Raw genomic sequence first — 24,557 nt, 5'->3', positions numbered from 1 at the left:
AACTAAATTGTTTAAAATGATTTTATAAATGTATAAGTAAATATTAAATGATTTCTTATTAATTTCTTTTCAGTTAGAAGCGGTTGCACAAGTTGTGGTATTTTTTTTTCTTATTGAGTGTTTTTAGAGCAACATTAAATAAAGCACCGTTTTAGACTGAAAACAATGCTTTCTTTAATAAACTCTCTTAAGGCATTGGTTTGTGGGTTGTATTCCTGACTTGATAATGTGGCAGTATTCAAATTTGACAGGTAATTGGCATTTATTTGTCAGTTGTCACCGAAGAAAGATTTCCATGTTATTTGTGCGTGCTTTCTGCACCTAATAAGATTTATTACGATGACCAAATGTGTATCGTAAATTTACATTTCCTTTGAAAGCTGATTTAATTAATGTGCAAGCCTGCTCAGAACGAGGTGGGAAGAACGAGAACACAAATCTTATTTCTTTTTAATTTTACATAAAACCTGACATTTGTCAGAACTGCGTGTACCAACCAACATTCGACAGTAACTTGCATGGCTGCCAACTAAGGGTGTCAAAATAACTAACTTTATTTTGATGTTTTTTCAAAAGAAAAATTGTATAAAAAAAACTTGTTTTATAAGGTCATTGTCACACTCATCTTTGTAAAAACTCGCCACAAGCGGTTCTTTTAACAAACTTGAACTCCTGTAATAATAGTGGACCTTTTTCAACATGTATTTTAACATTCAATTTCCAATTTCGCGGTAAATATGAACGATGACTTTTTCGCACTAATTACAAAATAATTTCTACTACAAAAAATCTGTAAAGGAAACAGAAAAAGAAAACATTTTTAATGTGTGTTCAGATGTAAGACTGCTATTTAAATTCACAAATGTACAGTCGCGGTCAGAAAATTTTGGACGTCTGTGTCATTCACAAAATATGAAACACCTTTAAGTATTGTAACCTTATTTTTTTAGTTTTGTCATTTTTGACGCTGCAGGCATGCTAACACTGGATGCGACGTGACAAATCTTTTAAACTTCAAATATCAAAGTGACAATAAAGCAAGGTCCAAGATTTTCTGGCCGTGACTGTACATACAAATTACTTATTTAAATCTTAATTCACTTTTTACAATTTAGTATAACATAAACTTAAATGAAAGTAATAAAAATACCTACAATATTTACGAATGATAACAGTAAATCTAAGAAGTTTTTCATTCTTAAAAAAGATGTTACATAGGAATGTGTATCATTTTTTATAACATAAAAATAAGCGATAAGAGATATCATTAAAAGGTATTCTATTTTCAAAGTATGTGTACATACAGCTGATTTCATAATCTCAAAAACGATACAATTTTCAACCATCAATATTTCAGTTTTTTCAAATAGGACATCTTACGTTTTATTACTACATCTTACTTTATTTTTTGTTCTTTTTCTTACAATATGTTGGTGCGTCTCTTATAAAAGTGAAAAACCTTAAACTTTAAATACAGAAAGTACTTACAAAACAGAAAGAATAGAAAACTGAATAAGATGTAATATTAAAATACAGGATGTTATATTTGAAAAACTGAAATATCGATACTTGAAAATTTTAATTAATATACACTCCCCCCAAAAATTATCGCACCACCCTCAAAATTTTGGTTATTTCCAATTTGAAAATTTGTAGAAGACACATATGGGGCCAAATCATATCCAAACATATTTTTATTTATTTATTTGCCAGAACAAAAACCAATACGAGGATTAAAACGATGGTTTCTAGTTCTTCGGATAAATATGCACATATACGAATTTCGTGCTTTTGATTTGCAAAGGATTTATGTAGACATCTAGCGCTACTGTCATACATATTCGACATTATGGAGGTCCCTCAACGCTTAACCTTGCATTTGAGCCACAACGAAGTTGTACGAGCATTGACTCTGTTGGAAGATGGTCGTAGTCAACGATACGTAGCAAGAGTTTTAGGAGTTAATCATTCCACAATAGTTAGACTTGCACGAAGATACCATGAAACAGGAAGTGTTGCCAGAAGACCAGGACAAGGTCGTCGAAGGGTGACTTCGCCATGGGATGATCGCTTTTTGCACTTAACAGCGCTCCGTACGAGGCATTGCACTGATCGATTACTTCAAATCGAGTTGTTTGGTGCTCGAGATGTGGATATTTCTGTAGAGACAGTAAGAAATCGTCTTCGCGAAGATAATCTTCTAGCTCGTGTTCCTGCAAAAGGACTATTACTCACCAGAGCTCACCGAGTAGCCCGGCTAGAATTCACAAGGGAGCATGTGAATTGGGGAATTGAAGATTGGGAAAATGTGATGTTCCCTGATGAGTCTAGATTCTCTCTTTGCTCAAATTACAGACGAATACCGGTGTATAGAAGGCCTGGGGTGCGGTATTTTCAATGTAACTTTAACCAAGTGTACAGTTCGGTGGAGGTTCCATTATGGTTTGAGCTGGCATATCTTTGCAAGGTCGTACAGATTTAGTACCATTACCTGGAGCTCGTTTGGTGGCTGTACGTTACATAACAGACATTTTGGAACCACATGTCATTCCATACGGACCATTTATTGGTCCAAATTTTGTTTATATGCATGATAATGCTCGGCCGCACATAGCGCGCGTTGTACAAGCTTATTTCAGAGAAACAGATACGCCTGTTATGGAACAGCCAGCTCGAAGCCCTGATATGAATCCCATCAAACATGTGTGGGATGATCTGCAATGTCGTGTTGCGGGCCGTAGAATTGCTTTTAGAACTCTCCAACAGCTAGAAGCAGTTCTTATGGAAGAATGGGAAAATATACCTCAAGACAATATTGTGCACTTTTACGAAGAGATGCAGCGACGGATGGAAGCCGTTATTCAAGCCAGGGTTGGAAATACACGATATTAATTTAATTAACGCTTATAAACTTATGTACCTACATTAAGACAGTCTCCAAATCGGGCCCAGAATATGTATATTTTTTAAATATTGTCATTTTTTGGCATTAACTTGCACACATTTATCACTACTATGTATATGGTAACCACATGTAGTCCGGTTCGCTAAAACTGGAGGTGGTGCGATAATTTTTGGGGGGAGTGTATTTGCGTATATTGAAACTCAATTTTATTTAAACTACAACAAAGCGCGTATCTTTATTTATCTCCCCATAAAATATTGTAAAATAACCCTATTGTGATTTTTTTTAATGAACCCTTCCATTGCTAAAGAAATTCAGGACAATTAGAATAACGTGGCAACGTCGCATCGGAATTTCAAAAACAAACTGTGGTTATGAAATCTCAGAAGAGGTCAATGAAAATACGTAAAAATATATAGGGCACTCATTCGAAAAAACTCACGGTCCTTAAAAGTCGTACAACTTTGGTTCTAATTTTTTTTTCTATTTCTAGTAATGAGCGTACGCTCAGTGGTTCCGTAGTGTACATAAAAATTTCACTAGGTAAGAACATTATTTCGCTATCAGAAGGATGGCTAAGCGAAACAGAATAAAACTCAAATATTTTATTTTTTAAGTTACACAAAAATAATTCTTTCGGCTTTTGCAAAATGTATGTACAAAAGCCCACAAAAACTCCTGATATTGTTTAATTGTTGAGCGTAAGCTATGAGAATTTGTGTAAAATGATCATTTTAACAACCTAGAGGAATCGAAAATGTCAACCTCATTTTTCGGTTTGTCTACTGAGGATACCACAAATGCCTCAAAAAAATTGAAACGTCACTGATAATATTGATTATTCTAGAAACCGTTTAACTAATTTTGCTGGAATTTTTTAAACATACTTATAATTACGTTGCTATCAGTGTTGCGTCGATACAGTGTTACTGTTAACAATAAAAAATCTTTCCAATAAAAATTGCAGTGAGTATCAAAACTATTTATTTTTTTTTATTTGAAAGTTACACATTTAAAAGTATTTACTATATGTAATTAAAATTTAATCAAAAACTGAAATAAATCCGGATCACGCTGTACATAAAAGTTGAAGACAGCCCTTCGCACAACTTGGAATGCATTGATAGCTTGATTGTAATAAATTAATAAATGTCTGTCCTACAACTTAATTCTCAATCCTTGTTGTTAATTAGAAAAATAATAGACCGCACACCGTGAAATATTACTTTTAACCCATAATTTGAACTCTGTATAACTAATTCAAAAGGAGAAAGAACATAAAACATTTCGTATAAAAAATACTTTCTCGAAGTTGTGTAATTACCGAGCAAAATTATCTTTACCCAGAATCAATATTCTAAGAACAACGTTAATTAATTTTCCCGATATCGAGAACCGTAGTAACGGATCAGTTCATACTGTATGCATTTTCTGCTAATACAAAAAGATGAAATTACCTGGAAATTTTTTCCTGTCGCACCCGAGGTTCATCATCAAGAGTACCATTATGTCCTGACTTGCGCCACACTACCTCATTGTGTGCATCTGGTAGATCCACTCGTCCTGTAAAAAAATTCAATCATGCATTTCTCATCAATAGTAACAATGAGTTTTAGATTAAATGGAAAGAATCTCTTTAGAGAACGTAAGCAGAATAAAATTCCGTCTGTATGGGTATTCAGCAGCTTTTTTCTGAATTATATTACACATTATCATTAAGTCCGGTATAATTTTTAATCTGCAAGCATCCATTGTGATGGTTTCCGAGATACACAGTATGAATACGTTTTGTTACTGATTTCTCATACATCGCTAAGCTAATTAGCAAACGGGAACCGTGAAAAATGATGATTCCATGGATTTGGTTCAATTGAAATTCAGAAATTCGTGATTAATCATTTGTACCGATATTCCTGGTAATTACGCATCAATAATTTCGAGAAGCTATCGATCGTGTAACATCAATAGTTTAAAATATTCCAACCAATTATACGATAATTTGCGGTTACTTACCGGCAAATGCTTCGCAGAACAGTCTGAGGTTTTGTCCCAAACGTACTCGAGAGTCTTGAGATACGTAGGTGATTTTTGGGTCATCGGGAATTTTTTCTGTAAAAGAAATGGATTTCATTAATGATAGAATTAAAAACCAACTACACTCTTAGATACAGATGTCATAGTTAATAATTATAAAGGATGTAAATTATTATTTTTATTCATATTTATTACAATACTAGGAACACTCCATACCATTTACCCTTAATAAACACACCAAAGCGGCCGCAATCTGTCTGAAGTGCTCTTTTAATTAAGGGTAATCTATCTCTGCAAACCCTTTTTATATTATCAAATCATGAGATGACATGAACATCATCCTTTCAAAATAAACGATGCCAGGACATGCTATATTTACATTTATTAATGAACTCAAAGTAAATAATTCTTGAGAATATCAATTTAAAAACGTAAACTCGCAAATACACACTCCGATATTTATTCAAGTTTTAAATTTTATTCGTTGCAAAGTTTGTTTAAAACTCACAACATTTTATAGCTAAAAGCGCGACCAAAATGTGGTACAATAATTTCAGCAATGAGCAGAAAAAAATTATTCATGCAATATGTCCTATGTGTGTCATAAATATTTGCTATTTTTTTCTAACAAATTTGTTTTAAACGCTAAAATATGTAAAAACAATTTTAAGTGTGGTTATAAATTTGGGAATAATTTCTTTATTATGTCGAAATATGCCGAGAAACCAATTTTTTCCTGTCTACGCTTCTACGATAATGATGATGATCCATGCGACTCTTGGGTTGTGTTTGTAAACGTCGAAAATTAATTAATTAATGTATTTATTTGTGGACGCATTACACCCATTAGCTTTCAGATTCATTAGAGATAAACTTTGCTGATGCCGTTTACACTATAAACCATCGAAAAACGCAAAAAACATACACATCATACAAGATCTTCGCGTCGGTTACATACGGTCAACAATTGTTTACATAAATCATTAAGTTTTTTCGAAAATTATTTTTTAAATTTTAAACGACATCCCACATATTCTGTTTTCTAGTATATTCGTAGTGGTGTTCGACTAAAGAAAAGTCTCGAAGCGGTTTGCCGGAAGTCTGGGGAAGTCTCGATAGTGGAGTCCAGATCAACCTTGAAACTGGCGATTGCGATCTTCCAGAAGAAACGTATGAGTTTAAATAGGGACTACCGTCGGGAGCAGGCCACTGTAATAAAATCCAGTTGTGTCGATTAATAAGTAGGAGTCAGAATTATTCGCTGTATAGTTAGTCGTATAAATTTGTATTAATTGAGAAATAAATTGTTGAGTTTTACCCACGCCGATTTAAAGTACCGATCATCGTAACATTCGTAGGTTACCTAAAAGTAAAAATATCAGGAGAATGTTATGCCTATAAAATATATAAATATAAAAATATAATGAATATATGAAGCACACTAAAGTTAGGGATGTTACATGTATGTACATTCATACATCTTATGAATCAGCGTTTCAAAGTGCTGTTTAGAAATGAAACAAAAGGGACGTCATTACAATTAAAACTTTACAAAGCATAACATGAAATGTGGGCAGTTTGTTTTATTTCTTAAAACTTTCATAAACTGCAGCAAAGTGAGACTTTACCACGTAAATAACAATACCTTTCTTTAGCATACAGATATACACTTCTGTACATATATAGTAAGATAAATTACAACAAAGAAAAAAAGAAAACGATAAGTAAACAGCATTTTAACGTCTATAAAAACACGTAATATTAATTCTTATTCTTCAGGTATTTTTCTACTGTAAATATCATTTTAAATTTCTAATAACCATCGCATAAAGACCTCTAAGTTTTACGCTCACAATTCACAAGATGTTGAACGGCAGAATCGAAGCTAGCGAACTGCGCCAACACGGTGGGGGTGCAGCATTTCGAATTCCGCCAACTTTGGTTCGGGTAGGACTAACGGGCAGGTACCATAACAGTTACGGTAGGATTAAATAAGTAATTAATTAGATAATGAGTAAAACATATTTATTTTTATTTTACAGATTTTGGAATATACCTATAAGCTACAGACTTATCAAATTCAATTCTACTTATTTGTCCTAATTTTTATCTTGTTATTTTTTCCTCAATATAATCTTGCCGAGCTCTTACATCTTTCCTGAGAATTTTGTTGTGATTTTTTGCTGTGGTCATTTTAAGATATGTTATTGTTTGACAATTATTTAAGTAACATTTCTGCAAATGATTGACAAAGGTGAAACCTAGAGCCTATAACATTACTGCTGTGTTGATTGCAGTATGAATTGGAACTTCAAAATCAATGACAACATTACTTGGCTGAAAAGGTAATTGAAATTCTTGCAACTCTTTTTGAAGAAATTGTAATAGTCTGGCATATGGTCCTACCGTTTCATTTAGTGGTAAACAAAACATTAACTGAACGTAATGACCATTTTTACAGGCATGACTTGTAAAAAATTGAGAAAAGAAGTTTGTGCAGAACTGGAAATTTTCAGCCACATACATATGTACTTGTATATGTAATCTGCACCACATAAAAATAAAAAATTCTAAATTTGATTTAGATGAAGATACGAGCAAACCACTGATATTATCATTAATTAATTGAAATTGTTCTCCCCTATTTGTTATTAAATTAATACTGGCTTTTCGAAATTTAAAATAGTTTAACAACAAGCAAACTTTTTGATTTAGCACTCAAAACTGGAAGCACTTCCATAATGAACTTTGTCACTGATGGCTAAAATTGACTAATTTCAAACTTCACCATTTTTGAACATTTTATAGTACTGTTGGGATTAAAACAGGTAGGAGGAGGAATTTAGGAATGGTATGCAGCGGCCATTAATGTTCGAATTAAAAGGGTAGTAATTAGCCCAATTAGCGGAAAAAAAAACTTCTACTTAAATTCCTAATCCCCCATGACGAAACTAGCAGGTAGATGGCGCAACTCGTATACGCCCGGTAGAATGTTTGAATCAATGAAACAGTTTCTAATAAATGAGAGTACGTTCTTCCGTTTAAAGTACAAAAACTTACTGAAGCCTTCGTCTGTCTTAAATTTGAAGCGGTTGTCTGGCTGCCTACTTGTATGCTTTGGCATCGTAGCACCCAAACGGGTGAACCGATTTCAATACTTTTTTTTTGTTTGAGAGTTGATTCAATCGGAATGGTTGTTAGCTATGTTTGATGACAATCATTTCAATTGTAAGATCATCAACTCATCACACAGTTGGTGTAGGAGTCAGCTCGGTTCACATGAAGGTGATAGCGTATCGACCCTCGCAGGGAATTTTCACCAATTTCAGATTTTTAAAGGTTCATTTGTTTTTGCGTTCATAGTTTTTTTAAGATTAAGGTTAAAAATCTAACAAAAGTAGCCGTTGTAACTTTTAAGCATCTCAATTTTTTCATAACCAAGTGAGTCAGTGATGACACTAGTAACATGTGCTCAGCATTATAATACTGATCACATCAGTGGCTATTTACCATTCAGTTTTTTTTTAAACGACACATTTTATACAAAATTTCAGGAAGTACTCATCAAATTAATAATTATGTATACCCATTTTATCAAGTTTGGACATCTTCATTGAAAAAAATATTCAAAAGTATATTCTACCTTTCTTCGGTATGTAAATGCGTAAGAAGCATTTATATATTTATAGAACAATATTTTTTTCTAGTAAAATACTTTAATATCTGATTAGTAAAAAGTACTGGATGAGTAAGATTTGATTACTGACGTGTTAGAGATAAAAAGCGATGAGTGTTTAATACAAAATAAAGAATAACTAAATAACAGAAAAAAAATTGTAACCACTAAACTACTTCTGTCAACATATGCAATAATAATAATGTGTACTACTTTATGTATCTACATATAACATAACAAAGATAAAGTGAAAGAAAAAAACCACAGCGTGGCAATTATAACACGGTGTTTTTGGCATACTCATATCATACTATACTATTTACGTATGGTAAGATAAAATCCAAATATACGCTGGTTAGTGGTCAGCACGATAAGTACGTCTTCCTCAAATTTAGATTACGTTGTGTTAATTTTCCTTAATTATATAAAACTCAACTATCGCTTTTCAAAAATATTAGAAAATTTGACATTTTAATTTATACTAAAAATCTATAACTTAAATAAATAACAGCGAGTTTATATCTAGCAATAAAACTGTATTCATGCGAATTGAGGTTTTTTTAATATTTAATGTTTTTTGCATTTGTAACTAAACCCACCAGCAAGTTGTTTATATAATTAAAACTGAAATAAAATCGTTTTTAATAAATATGTTGCAATAAAATATTTTTTCGTGAAAAGTAATAAAATTAATCACTACAGAAATAAATGTTGTTAATGTTGTTATTTATCATTCCTATACTGTTAAAGTATACCACCGAATTATACCCTTTCATCGAAGACATGTTGGATAGTGATAGTGTACGTCGTTATTATAAAATTAGGGGCAGCATATAGATTACTTAATGAAGGAGAAACAGTACAGTTAACATAAAATTAAATACTATCAACTATGAAACAAATTTTGACCTTTGTTAATAATACTAATTCTATATAATACTAGTTCCTAGTAAAATTTTATATCTAAAGTCAACCCCAAATAATGCATTCAATATATTATGTATAACGAAAAATGTTTTATTTCTTCTTTCCAAAAAGCAAAAACATGCTTCTGATAACCTTAAAACGTTTGTAAGATTTCAAAGCATTCGTTTTCACAAACTCAAGTTAAATTGTAACACGTTATTATACAATTTTGATTTTTTTCCCAAAAATCTGGATGTTCAAGGTGCAGAAATATGTGGTATAAAATTTAAATAACATGTACTATCGAGAAATGGCACTGGCGACCGTTAGACAAATTTTGGTTACCATCTACACGATTTTCATAACATAGGTACTTTACAGTGGTCGATCCAATATTTATTTTTATTAGGTAGAGATAATCTAAGAGAAATCGATACAGACAACGAACTACACCATAAACAACATGGAACTTTAAGTCTAAGAAATATGAAAACTGTAATAAATTTGGAAAATGACAGTGACAAAGAACTGCAACGGCTTTACATGGTCCCAATTAAACTTGAACTAGACTCTAAACTAGTTTTTTTCATGTCTGCCTTCAGTAATACTGGTAATTTATTTTTCAATAATGTCAATGATCCTCATCCCTTTAAATTATCAAAAATTTGACATAAATATTCGTATTTGAGTGTCAATGAGATAGACAAGATTCAAAACACGTTAGCAAGACGTGGCATTTACAAAATAAAATTACTAACCGCAACTTTCAAACCACAACGGACTCCAAATTAATTATTTTCTTTTCGATCGCACGGTACACAGCGATAAACAGACCTAAATTCGATATGAAAGTCCTTTTTTAGGTAACTAATCAGCAAAAACAATCAAAAAAAAAAAACATATTGCAATTTTTATCATTAAATAGATCTGGAAAATATCAAGTATTCAAAGAATTTCTGTAGCTAACAAAAATTACAAATTTTGCGCTGTTATGATTGTGTGCGTGCATTGTTTATACGCCGGAAAATTAAAAACAAGCCAAACAAACAGAACGAATGGATCTACTAAAAGCAATAACAGCATATACAAACACCAACAGGCCCCAATAAAGTCAATAAATTGTCCACACCTCGACGCTGCTACATAACCACAAGTATCCACAACTTGTAAGATTGATTAATCAAGCTTCCGTCCACAATTGACCTCCGCGCAATCTGAAATCAATAAGGATCGCATTTTTCCTGGGAATCTTGGTGAAATCGAGTTGGGTCCCGCCCGTCTAACTTTCGGTCGATGAAACCTAAACGAGTTCCTCTCCAAATCAGCAACAGCAACAAAACAGCAACAGTTCAATTCATGTTCGGCGTTCTGTGCACTTGCCGACACTTCTGTATCGTCCCACGTCAACCTGCACGTAATTTGCATGTCAAAACTGTTGCATTTGTTGCAAAAACAAAGAACACGAAACCGAAACGTAATTTGTAGGCACCTGCTATAGGAGTCGCGTGCTGATTCCGCGAAATCGTCGCCCCCGCCGAGTTGCGCGACCACCTGGACTGGGTGCGCACCACATTTTTCATATCTGTCGATGCTTTGCCTTCACTATAATTATTATCTCATTTGGTATGTCGACGAACGCATGCAAAGCATACAGTGCCATTCATGCCCGCGTTGTGGCGAAAAAACCCGCCAACTCGTAACGGTCTTGCAACGAACGCCCTAGAATTATCCGGAAGCAGTGGGTAGGGGGCACACAGCTGGGTGGTGAAACCAACGGAGAAAACAAATGTGGCGATGTTTTTAAAATCTTTCATGTCTGTTTCAAGAATTCGCTTTTTTTGCGAATCGATGCTCTCTGTGAGGTCAAAACCCCACCTCGACAGCAGGAATCTATAGAAATCTTTGAGGAACGAGTCGGTCTCCATTTTGGAAGCATTAAAAAATACAAAAACTCATCGAATGTACCGAAAGAACAATGTGACTGGTATTACCTATACTTTTTTTTTCTTATACATCTTGCCATAAACTAAATAAAATTTCACAAAATCAAAGTTCATAATTTTTCGAAGAAGTTGAATTTATTGGACTGTATTTCAAGAGCGAGGAAGTTCTGTCTAAATAATCCTGCATAATTTTTTTATAATTTGTAATTAAAAATATGGACACAATATTAAACCACAAATAAAGGCACATACTACCCTATAAATTTCAACTCAAAAATCAAAATTGTAGGTTCTAATTTATTAATTGTAAAAACTTATTAGGCAATTTTGCCTTTTTCCCAAAAATTTGAATGTCCAGCGCAAAAAATCCTGGCGGATGAACCACGAGTACCAAGAATGTTACTTTACAAGATTGAAGTAGGATCTACTTTACAAAATTTTGCGTTTTACCATCTACCTAATGTTCCTAAAATACTACACACCGAATTCAAAAAATATGTAATACCTAGTTTAATTATATTTATTCATCTTTAACAATGTAGCTTACTGTTTCTGAAGTAATAGTGATGTAGACTGTTCCATCACGAAACGAGTTGGTTTCACATCAGATTTCCATAATGACAAAAAATTTAAAAATTTCGTTTATTATAATATCTAAAGATCCCTGTTAAAGATGAAGGATGTAACATGATAACTTTTTAATAATAATAATAATATGCAGGTATGGAGGACATGATAACACCACGAAGAAATAACCCCTCCGAATGAAAGCAGAATTAAAATGCAGGTGACTATTTTTCACACACACGGTGACGGAATTCTGCAGTTGTGACAAAGGACACACCCCACGTGGAATCTACCCAAATTCTTCAACTAAACACTATTTCGTTGCTTCACTGCAGTTCGAAAAAACAAAAAATATAGCCATCATTTGGTTTCTTAACGACAACTTAACAACAACTGTTTAGGGAATATCACTCTGAAAGTGAATTATTGTTATTTGTTATTGAGGCAGCACCGTATACGGTAAAAGCTTTTAAGTCCCTAGAAGTTTTCTGCACAAATATTAAGCATATAAGGTGTCTCGCACATGGTTTAAATCGTATCCTAGAAAAGGTTCGGGAATTGAGTCCAATAGTAAATTCTTTAATAAATAATGTAAAAAATCTACAGAAATATACTGAACAGGCCCGAAACTCCGCATCCTGGATTGCAACATGGGAAACTTGTTTACAAGTGGCTGTTCTAGGAAGATAATTTCGTAAAATTCACTTGAAGTTACACGAAATTTAGACGATGATGTTGCAAGAATTACCGAAGTTAAAACTTTTTATCTGAATCATGTATATGCCTTAGCTTTTGTCAAAAATATTGTTGCACTTTTACCAGATATTGCAGGAGTATTAAAAACACGAGGTTTCAGTTTAATTAGGTCTTTAAAAGGAAATTTGAAAAATTGGTCGAAGGTTATTTCGACAGAACTTCCCACGTTCCTGAAGGACAATCCAATAAAACCTATCATTTGAAAAATTAAAAAATTTGATTTTGCGATTTTTGTTTTGTGGTAACCTCTATAAAGTAAAAATCAGAGGTGTAACTAACACTCCCGCAGCCCTGCGCCGGAAGGACGCAAATTCCGAGGGGCCGCGGTCCGCACAAGTGCGGGTAATATAAAATATGTAGCAGATAACAGACTAGAAACAGACATACGCAGTACTAAAACGTAAAAATTATGTTATTCCCAATTTAATAACATAATAATTTAATATTAAACTTATAGACGTTGAAAAAAAAATTGGAATACTGTTCATTTTAATAAAAAATAATAAAAGAGTTTGTGGTACTAGTACCTAAGCTTCATTACACATTGTAAAAATATATCCAATGAAAAAAATATGTAATGCAGGTTTTTACTGGTTTTTGGGTACTTTTTAGTTTCATATTTTGAGATTTTTACTGCATGAACTTCCTAGCTCTACTTATCATACTAATAATCATTAAAAGCCATCTCCAACTCAAGTGTACTCAGCAGTCTCTGTAATATACCTCAATTTTGCTTCCTGACAAAATTTCTGATTTCAAAAAACAAAAACTGATCAAAAAGTATGAAATATATTACAATGCTATTCCTGATGATTCTTCTGATATATATTTGACTCTTCTTAATAATTAGATACATCGTGTCTTGAGCACAGGTGCGAGAGAATTTTTAGCCCAATGACTATTTTTCGCACTAAACTCGAAAGGTCAAATCTGATGTGGTGTGCTAATTGCGAATTTATTTTAGGTTTATTTATCACAAGATCCCGGTCGTTAGACCGCACATTTCTAGAAAAGTCCAAGTGTGAAAAAAATGTAACTTTGAACTACGCACTGAATCCAACATGTATGTGTCAAGATAGTCTAAAACAAATTTCGGACAATACAGTAAGATGATAAAGGATTTGTAAAAATTAATAAATTCTCGTTCTTACAATACATGTATTTAATATTTTCTAATAATTAATTGCTTACTGGAATTATTATAAATTTCAAGATGGTAAAATTTTTGTAAACACCATTTCACAAATGATAAAATTGGTTAAGATATTTAAATAGAACTTCCCTAGCCCCTGAAGTACATAACAACATTATCAAAAAAATCCGTCATCATTCTACACCTCTATATACGCTAATCACGACCTCCCTTAACCATTTTTTTTTATCTTACTGGTATACGTATACTTCACAGTTAGTAATATAATAAAGTTATAAAAGAATTTGCGTTTCCTGACGTGCCATTAATCACAGATTCAATTTTCTCTTAAATTCTGTCAGGGCGTTGGCTCTTCGATTGTATCGCACACTGCAGTTCTTATAAATGAGATTATGTGTGATAAAACTGTATAAATAGTAAAAGCGCAATGTATGAAAGCCCAGTGGCATAATTTAGAAACTAGGGCTTTGTTGATTTTACTGAGGATTCAGCTTTGCCGGTTCCAGGTCACATATTCTAACAAGTGGCCTCAGATCAATGAGTGTTTTTCATGAACTTTGTTGATTTTAATTACTTCCAGTTAAATTGTATGTATATTCAGTTACGCGAGACATTTTCCAGGAACTCTGTTGATTAAAATCATGTTGGACGATGAATGTGGTGTTTACATTCCGGGTTTAGCAATATACTTTAGGTAAGGGGAAAATAATTTTACTGTAACGTTACAGAGCAACATTTTGTCCCTACTGTATTCCACTGACGAATGTTTGGCAGATTTAAATGACAATCACTTAATTTTAACTTAAATAATAACTTCTATATCTCTAAAATAAATACAAATTTTCAAGTACGCGTAGTGTTCCTTACACGCCAGAAATGGTTCCGAAAGTATAGAGCACTTAATTGTGGTGGGTGTTTTAAAAGTAGAAAATAATTATCAATAATACTGTAGGTTGGACTTTATTGCTTGTCTTAATAATTATAATACAAATTTTAATATTTATTGTTTATGATATAAGACAATTTATTATAAAAACCTGCACAGAACCTCAATGTGCTATGACTCATGTATGTCATATTTATAGTGTATTGTTACTATGCTGCTGTAAATAACAATAACAAAATTGCCTGTGCTACGATGTGATCTTAAGTAACAAAGTTTTAATTTTTTAAGTAAAACAAAGTAAAAGAGTAAGTAAACAAATTTCACGAATTTAGTTTACTCGTACAAAATTTGCTTAATTTCGATGTATCTTCCTTAATTGCAATATGACAACGATTTTTAACAACGGCAATACGATATGATCTACAACGCCACAATTTAACGATCTATTGTTGCGTTTCACAAGTCCTCTAGAAGGACATACAATATGGTATGTGATCATCGATCACCTGCCAGTAGTATTACCGTAAACGCATTTGTTATTATTATCGTATTTGCGCTACAGAAGAATTAAGTGCACAAATATCTATACTTGAAAGCAAAGCAACTGCAACATTAGACAGAGAATGTGTGTTTCTGTTTTAATTACATTGTCACAAGAAAATTCAAGTAAATTTCCATCACTATCTGGCATCCTTCCTGTTGTAATTTGTTAATGACGTTCCCAATAATGTGCTAGTAGAAATGTAAGAACATTTAAACCCTTTTTTAATCAAGAAAGACAATGTCGAAAAAAATGATGCCGAAACACTTGCGGAAAATGTTTCCGAAGATAGTTTTAGCAACTAATATTAAAAATAAATAAAATTTAACAAAAAATTACTATGCTTCCTTAGTTTACGCTCGGGAAGTAATAATAAGAAAAAAATATTAAGTAGACACCCTATGATCACCGATTAAAAAAAAGTGGTCTATCAACTGATCTTATGTAGCTATCGATTTAACTACCACCATGTTAGTTTACTGGTGTGCCCATTTTTCGTGTAATTTTGTTCAATTTTTTTTTCTTCACAGATCACTACAAATATATACCGGAACAGTTTTTTAAAACTGAACACATAAAAGTAAATGTGGACTTAATCCCTGTGTTCAGTTTTAACACACATCAATGCATTGGAAGTGTGCAAGCAATGTCATATCCAGCCTCCTTCATTACAAAAACTAAATGTTAACTTGTTTGTATTATTGTAGTAAAACGAAATAGATCAAATGATGTTTTAAATGAAGAACAAAAGCTAAATGTCTTACGCTATGCATAGAAAACCCATAGAAATCATTAACTTCATTCCAACTACTTTGGAATTTCCTGTTCTATAAAATCAAGTGCGGATTTCTGACGTAACATTTGTTACGTACTTCCAATGCATTTATGCGTTTTTCTTACCTGAACATAGGGATTAAGTTTACACTTACTTTCATATGTTCAGTTAAAAAATTTTCGGTATATGTACTCCATACTTTGCAACACAATCTTTTTTTTTTTAACTTCTTAATGAACGTATGTCACATCCGTCGTTTGGATTTCCGGTTTCGTTCTGTTATTTGTGCACGTCACTTCATTATAACCTCACTTTTCTTTTTAAATGTCGTGTCGAAGTAAATGCCGACACACGTTTTAGTGACACAAGACCATCAACAAATAAGTAGAGATTTTTCCATAGTTCATTATGTTAAAAATGTTGCGTATGTACACGTAATAACAACACTAATTTACTTTTTCTTATGGTTTCTTCTATAGTGCGTTGAACCATAGCTACTTCAGCGTGACATTTCCGTCCTAGCCGGTACTCGAACTCGAAAATATGTACATACAAAAAAATTACAACTCTTGCATAGGTTTAGCATAATATATACAACATTTGTTAATAAAAAACCGTCAGTGGCTTGCATGTCGAAAGCAGATCTTCCCTTGCGCGCTACAGCGGAATAATAACAGACGCACACATTCACTCGAACACAATAGAAATGCCTTTCATTTTACAAGTACATAATTGGCAATTTTGAGCAAAAATAATGCATAATGTATGTACGTAACTAAATACGTCAATGCAGGTATCACAACAAAGCTCATACAGCAAGTGTGACGGATCCGAAACACTGGTTGAGCGTTCCTGGAACTCTTTACACATGAGACATTCAAAATCGACAGGCGTGCAAAATTACACGGCCGTTGCATATAATATCATGGGAAATATGGCTGTAATTTAAAACGCAAACGCCAACAGTGGTGGTTCTGACTGACAGTGTTTCTCTTTTTGGACGAGAAATTATGAAGCTGAAACAAAGTTCGAACATTTTCAAGCTTTGAGAAAAATAAACAGAGGTCTTGGTTTCTGAATTCAGTACAATTACGCTAAATGAATATGCGAATCTTGTTACAAATAAATAATAAAAACATGAATAGAGCGTGAAAAAATTTAAAACATTAGGATTTTGTAAGATTTAAAAATTTACTAATTTATTTGTTACTAAAATCAAATTGTAATGGAAAATTCTTATTTAAAGAGAAAAAAACTCACACATAATTAATTGATATAACATAAATGCAGTTTCAAAATTTTGATGTATATGTACTTATGTGCAAGCCAGATGATAAACAAACCAATCACAATCATTGCAATCACTAGCACCTTTATAGTATGAGTCGTGTATATGGTCTGTAGATATATGTGCTAGTTGCATGGTTTTATTTTTTAGAATCAGTTATTCTGTTATCAAAAAATGTCAGCTAACTGAAGGAGTTTCTTATTAATGTAAACAATTTTACGTTTGCTGCGCAATTGTACAATTGTTTAATATTCAAGCAGAACAAAAAAAAGCGGTTGTCTGTAAAGTCGGTTTACTGACGATAGTTGAACGTGACAACGTCTTAAGAAAATACTGATGGAATGGTAGCATTTTTCAAAAGAAAATTTTAATTGCTGTCCACGCAGACGCATCGCTCACTCAAGTAGGAGAGAGACGGATGGCGAACGCTGCCGAACGCGAAGGCCGATTGTGCCTCTTTGTCGCTCGTTCCGCGTTCTCGCTTGCACTTCAAGCCTTACATGGAACGCCTCAGAGCGAGGTAACGCAACGCCTCAGAGCGAGGTAACGCCGCATGAGTCATGTTTTTTCGTGCGTGCAGCCGGCTCAATCAAATTATAAGACGTTGTCACGTCAAAAAGTCGTGGAATAGCTTTAAGGTAATTCTAACTTACAATGAAAGTAAAAAGAACAAAAAAATTGCAACGAAGTTCACTCCGAAATTCAATTCAACATGACATTTTTGAGCTATTTTCGAATTTAAATCTTTAGCAACCTTAACCGAGGTCCGGAATTAGCTGTTGCAGTAAGCCGAAATATTTTTCTATTACCAATTTCAATATCACAAATGCCGCATTATGAAAGTAGATGAATTGTAATGTCAAATGTGATAACCTTTAAAAACAGCAGCTATATTTTTACGCTTGTGGTTGCCTCTAAAACGCTCAAAAGTTCATTATCATATGTAAACATGCCTTTATGATAAATATAACATTCTGTGGTCACATCAACCCCATTACCATTAGCAATCATTTCATTAAGCACTAGTTATTAAATATTTGTTAATTAGTGTAACATAGTTAAAGAGGCGAGATATTTCCAATATCCATGATATTCATGAACAAAATATATTCCAAATAATAACGTCCCTTAAAATGTTTTTGACGTGACAACGTCTTATAATTCGATTGAGCCGGCTGCACGCACGAAAAAACATGACTCATGCGGCGTTACCTCGCTCTGAGGCGTTGCGTTACCTCGCTCTGAGGCGTTCCATGTAAGGCTTGAAGTGCAAGCGAGAACGCGGAACGAGCGACAAAGAGGCACAATCGGCCTTCGCGTTCGGCAGCGTTCGCCATCCGTCTCTCTCCTACTTGAGTGAGCGATGCGTCTGCGTGGACAGCAATTAAAATTTTCTTTTGAAAAATGCTACCATTCCATCAGTATTTTCTTAAGACGTTGTCACGTTCAACTATCGTCAGTAAACCAACTTTACAGACAACCGATTTTTTTAGTAAATTTATAACATACACTTTAGATTTTAGAAGAAAGAAAAATTTCAATTGCATTTTACTGAGATGTGTTTAACATAGATGCAACTTTAACTTACGATATTTAACACACGAGAAGTACTCCGGTGTAAAGTTATATGTATTTTAGTTGAATACCTAACGAGGAAATTTCCTTTGACTATCTCTTGAGTTCAAAAGACATGTATGTTATTTAAAAATATAGCTTTGTTTCCATAATGAAAACACGCTAACAGAATTAATACGATATTTTGCAATCCGTACAATTATTCTAACCACTTGTAACTCCTACCATTCATAAAATTCAAATTATGAACTATTCATACACGAATGGACCAAATAAACGTATTGTTTATTCAAATACGCCTATTTGCACAGCAGGTGCAACGACACAGTAACTGCAACATTTATTATGACCCGTTATATTACACCTAAACTAAAATTAATGGTATTTTACATTATTACAACAGCATAAATTAACGTGTAAATCTATTTATTTAGCATGTAATAAAATCGCCAGACAATAACCTCGTGTGTCTTGTGTGCACACACACACATTTCCTACACACATCCGGTTAAAGTGGTACAACACCTAGAAGTTATTTGCCAGTATTTTTTACTTACCGAAGACTTTTAGTTGAATTGTATGAGAATGAGCTATGGAATCATTCTTCAGAACACAAGTGTAATTCCCAGCGTCCGCTTCCGTAACGGATTGCGTATATACCGTTTGATTGGCACTTTCAGGATACAGGATTAACTGTGATACCATTAAAGGCCATGGATAAGGTTTGCCATCTTTGTACCTAAAACAAAAAACATCCTCAAATTAATCACTTCGATATATCTCCCTAATCATGTGGATGTATAAACTAGGTGTAAGATCTATACGGTTGATTTTTCCAATGCAATTAATCACGTACAGTATGATTAATACGATGTTATTTCAATATTATTTGTAAATAAAACACGTTTTGCATTTTCTTCATGTATAATTTTATGAAAATCCTAAATTTTGTACTCGTCTATTGTAGAACTTATTTTTTATACAAATGGTGCAAGAAATTTTTAGTGCATTTAACTGAGATAAAACACCCATTAATTCTCATTGATGCGCTCGTTTTTTCTATTGTACGACGTAAAACCGAAACAGGAAATAACAACGCTGAGGTAAAAACATGAATAATATTTCTCATTACCGAATACTTTCACTTCAGCAGTATAACGTCACTTTAGTTTTTCTAACCACAGCAACAATCGTAACCATCCCTGTTTTAGGTGTATTACAGACTCGAGAATCAAAAAACCAAAACCATAGAGGAAATTTGTCGTCTTGGAATGAAAATCGTATTAATCTACATTTTGTTTCCTTAGATTTAAAATGATTTCGGCACACAGAAGTTTAAGCTATTAGATAAATTGGTAATTATTCTCCGCGAACGTATAATTGCTATAGCAGTGGCTTGGGTTATAAAGTCACTTCCTAGAATTATGAACTCAAACACAACCAAAGCTCATTATGAAGCTTTCAGACACTGTTGTACTGAAAATTAATTTGTGCTCACGGACCAATTTCAAGTTGGATTTTCGATATCGCAAATCCACGTTGCTATGAAACTTGCGATATCGCAAATCCAACTGGAAATTGACTTCTAAACATTTTTCTGAAATAAATAATGAATACTAACTTATATTTGGTTCCATTATTTTATTTGATTTTTTGTCCTGATGACCTGATGTAACGTAAAGTTACATAAGGAATCACATTTCAAAACTATGAACGGAAATTTGTAAGAAATTTAGAATAAAGTAGTTACAAATACTATCAATGTAAGCAGCGGCCAATTGTAGACCTATTCAGGATGTGCGTCTTAAGAGAGTATTAATTGGTCTGGAACTTGTGTATAATACAAGACAAGTAATAAATAACAATTTATATTAAAAAAGTTGTATCTAAAGTATTAACAGTTAATGAAAAGAGATTTATTATATCTTAAAGGTTCAATTGGATTGTTATATTAAAACCAATTTGAAATTAAATTGTAGTAATTTCTCATAAGTTTTTTTATACATTATTCTATACGTAACAATGTAGTTAACTAAACAACAAAAAGATCACATCGCGTATTTTACACTAAATATTGCAATGTTTTTAACTTGAAAAGGAAAGACTTGTACAGAAAAAATACTTCACTAATTACGTCATAACAGTTATATTATTTATAAAAAAAATATTTTAACTTTATTTTTATTTTATTTTATTGTATGCTTGATGCGAAAGTATTTGTTACTGTAAGTGAGGTAATTTTCCCAGAATGGTTAATATAATGAAAAAAGTTGGTTCGGCTTCGTTGGTGTCGTTTAATGCAACAACACCGACGATTAATTAACACAATATGTAATAATATACGACCAGTAATTCTAAAACAACAAAGAACTAGAAAAGTTAAAACCTGTAAAATAATATCAGGTCAATTGTTAACCTTGTCTTTTGTAATTGTCCACTTCCAACAATTCTATTTAAATCTCAAAATACGAAGTATTAATCATCCACTAACGTGCCAACACGAAGATTTTTATGATGCTGAATATAAACTTAACATCTATACTTTAGTAACATCTTCTGGAAGTATCGCATTTTATCATCCTGCTTGCAGGAATTATATTCTGGCATTTGCAGGAGTAACACGCAGAAAGATAAATATTGACAAAGTTTGAGAAGGGTGTGATCGCGCTAACGCCAAGTGGCTAATCAATGAGACCAAATGAGACTATTAATTTGATTCTATATCTATAATGGAAGAACTATTACAATAGGGTGTGATACTGAAACTTCAAACTGCAAAGGGCTGTGGGAACGTTTTTCGTATGTATCTCATGCAGGCTTGTTAGCTTTTCATTTCCTAATTGTTTGACTTTATGTAGTGAGAGGTCGTAAAGGTTGTCGCTAGGCATGTCTCCTCAAATAAGTCCGACTTTTGTAAATACTCTTGTTAGGAAATTATAGTCCTTTACGGTTCACCGTTTCATTGTTGAATACCGACAGTTTTTCCTCTTTTTTCAGCGCGATTCTTGTCAACCGCCAGTGTGCGTTTCACTGTAATTAAACCGTTTCTTTGTTCATTGAGCCGTCGGTTTTCTGAGAATGCGCAATTTAGATTAGGCCGAATGCTGATGCACTTTCGGTATTTTTCTAATGTGGCGACGGAAGTGGTTAATTGCCAGATAATCCTGCCATGTTTAAAAATAATTTAATTACAACAGCACTCCACAAAGCGTCAATCTGTGAACCAGATTCGCAATGTTGAAATGCAAAGTTGTGAGAAAATCGCCAGGCTCTTAATTAAATCTTCTGTTTAACGATATTTCGACGTTCGGCTGTTGGCCCGACGGTGCTTCAGAATTTATCCGATAAAAATATAATTTTATGGCGGTTTAAACATTAAGAAAACAATATACGCTTCGACGAAATCATTATGTAATATTATGTCCAAGTTGAGTTGACTCGGTAAACGGTTGCTCCTGAGGAAAAAGTAGTTCTTCACTCTCCCGTCTACTTTGACTCTTTACCGACATCTTTTTGTGCAAACTCTGAGAACAACGACCACGAGACGCTGTTAAGTGCAGGTTCAATATAAACGTCTTGTATGTCATCCAACAGGCTGAAATTTTTTGTTACCGAAATTATTTGCTATTTAAAACAAGGTTCGACATGTTCCACGAAATAAACTTACACAAAAATAAACTATTTGTTTGTGTTAACGTAGGTTTGCTGTAACTCGTACAGCAACGATGATGAACACAATTTTCTACGTAGAAATACCATGTTTCTGTGGTCACAAAAACATACATCTGTAATGATTCGTGGAAGTTCATACCCCGTGGAATGATCAACGCGACATATTTTCCACGCACTTCCTTAGAGACACTGGAAACTAATTAAAATTGTAGGAGAAACAGATGGGAATGTCATTTACCACCAACATGCAAGTGATATTTATACTTTAATGAAAAATAATGCGAAGTCCGTACAAGAACTTCAAAAAATAAAAAAGGAATTAAATACTAATAAACTACATAACAAGATTGTTACAGGAAATCTGCACTGTACTATTGCACAGCAACATAAAATGTTTAAGAGTAGTCAAAACGGAAAACAGAATAAAACAATTATTAAAAAATGTCTTTTACTAATTATTCCCTTAAATTTAAAAACCACCACCAAATAACTAATTCCTATCAATCGCTTGAAAGATGTTACACAAGTAGTGTTTATGTAAATTTATACCCATTTAAATTTTAAAAGATTTCTTCTTTATATTCCATTATACACAACGGGTGATCAAATTAGAGTGCACAATGGAAATATAGTCGATATATTATATTTTGCTATCTTTGCGTTTAGCTCTTATGAGATTTTCAATACACTTTCAGAACGTAAGACCTTCTTAAGTACTTTCTTGAAATTTTAAATATGCTCCATGTTTCTCTATCTACAGAACGTCTTTAAATAAAAATATATTTGTATTGAAGAGGAGATTTTTACCTATCTCATTTCCGACAAAAAAGTTAATAACTGCTGTTATTGTTATTAGAAGCTTAGCCTATTTACAAGACAATTTGACAATAGAATTATGGAATGTAAAAATGAAACGTAGATAAATATGTACGGATCACTAAGGTTCATCTGTCAAAACTTCACCTAATATTAACAATTATCACCGATCCTGGATAGAAAGAAAAGCTACAACAGACGCTATTTGCTCCAGGTCGATAAAAGTATTAATTTAACAACAATTATCATGTTGTATGTACCGCAATGCCAATAAAAACACAATAAAAGACGGCCATTGATATTTTAAAGTTTGTCTTTTACCGTTGCATGTTCAATTCAAACTTTCAATTGACGGTAATCTGAAGACGAAAATTCTATTTATTCTTGGCGTCTCTAGCGAAAATGTTTTAGGTTTTTGACGAATTTTAACTGGTATTTTAAGCAAAATTTCAAAAATAAGTAGAAACAGTCAAAGTCGTTACTAAAAAAAAGTGATAAATAAATTTAATACAGGAAACTACACGTCCAGCTAACGAAGTGAAACATTGTTCAAAAGCCTGTATGTGAATATTTAGCATGAATGATACATACAAGATATGTATTAAGATATTACGCAAATCATCTTTGTATATCGTTTGAATTTGTGAATTACAGATATATATATTTGCACTTGATACATAGGGGGGCTACGCTAAACTTCAGCATTCAGGTGTGGTCTTCCTAGGCATCCGAATAATATCATAAGCGATTTATTTCATTAATTACCAGATTATTACAAATCCTAATGTCTCATATGAAGCAGAAACCATATTTTCAATCCGATTATTAAAACTAATCTTGCAGTTAAGTAGGATAATATATAATTTGAACATATCAGTACATTTAATTCTGAACTTCATCCGGCAATAGTTGGGTATAACAATTTTTAATTTTCGGGAGAGAGAGTATAAAACATCTATCTTTTTTCAAAATATGTATCATTGATTAGTGATTACTCTCAGAGCTCCATTTTAAGATGTTATTTAAATTACATTGTAACCTAATATAATGGTCTATAGCTATGA

General features: G+C 32.9%; 1 protein-coding gene across 1 annotated transcript in view; it reads right to left on the bottom strand.

Annotated features, from left to right (window-relative positions):
* Positions 1-24,557, bottom strand: part of LOC135122399 (X-linked interleukin-1 receptor accessory protein-like 2) — a 46,154-nt gene that overhangs the window by 7,192 nt on the left and 14,405 nt on the right. Inside the window, exons 2-4 of the mRNA XM_064046573.1 lie at positions 19,563-19,744; positions 4,919-5,014; positions 4,363-4,468 (exon numbers count right to left, since the gene is read on the bottom strand). Coding sequence (XP_063902643.1) covers positions 4,363-4,468; positions 4,919-5,014; positions 19,563-19,744 — 384 coding nt within the window. The remainder of the gene's footprint in view (positions 1-4,362; positions 4,469-4,918; positions 5,015-19,562; positions 19,745-24,557) is intronic.

This window comes from Zophobas morio, unplaced genomic scaffold (genome assembly GCF_036711695.1).
Source record: "Zophobas morio isolate AGI-343-1 ecotype UQ-CSIRO unplaced genomic scaffold, CSIRO_AGI_Zmor_V1 ptg000005l, whole genome shotgun sequence".
NCBI lineage: Eukaryota > Metazoa > Arthropoda > Insecta > Coleoptera > Tenebrionidae > Zophobas > Zophobas morio.
The sequence above is the reverse complement of the archived record's forward strand: the minus strand, read 5'-3'. Positions and strand labels throughout refer to the sequence as shown.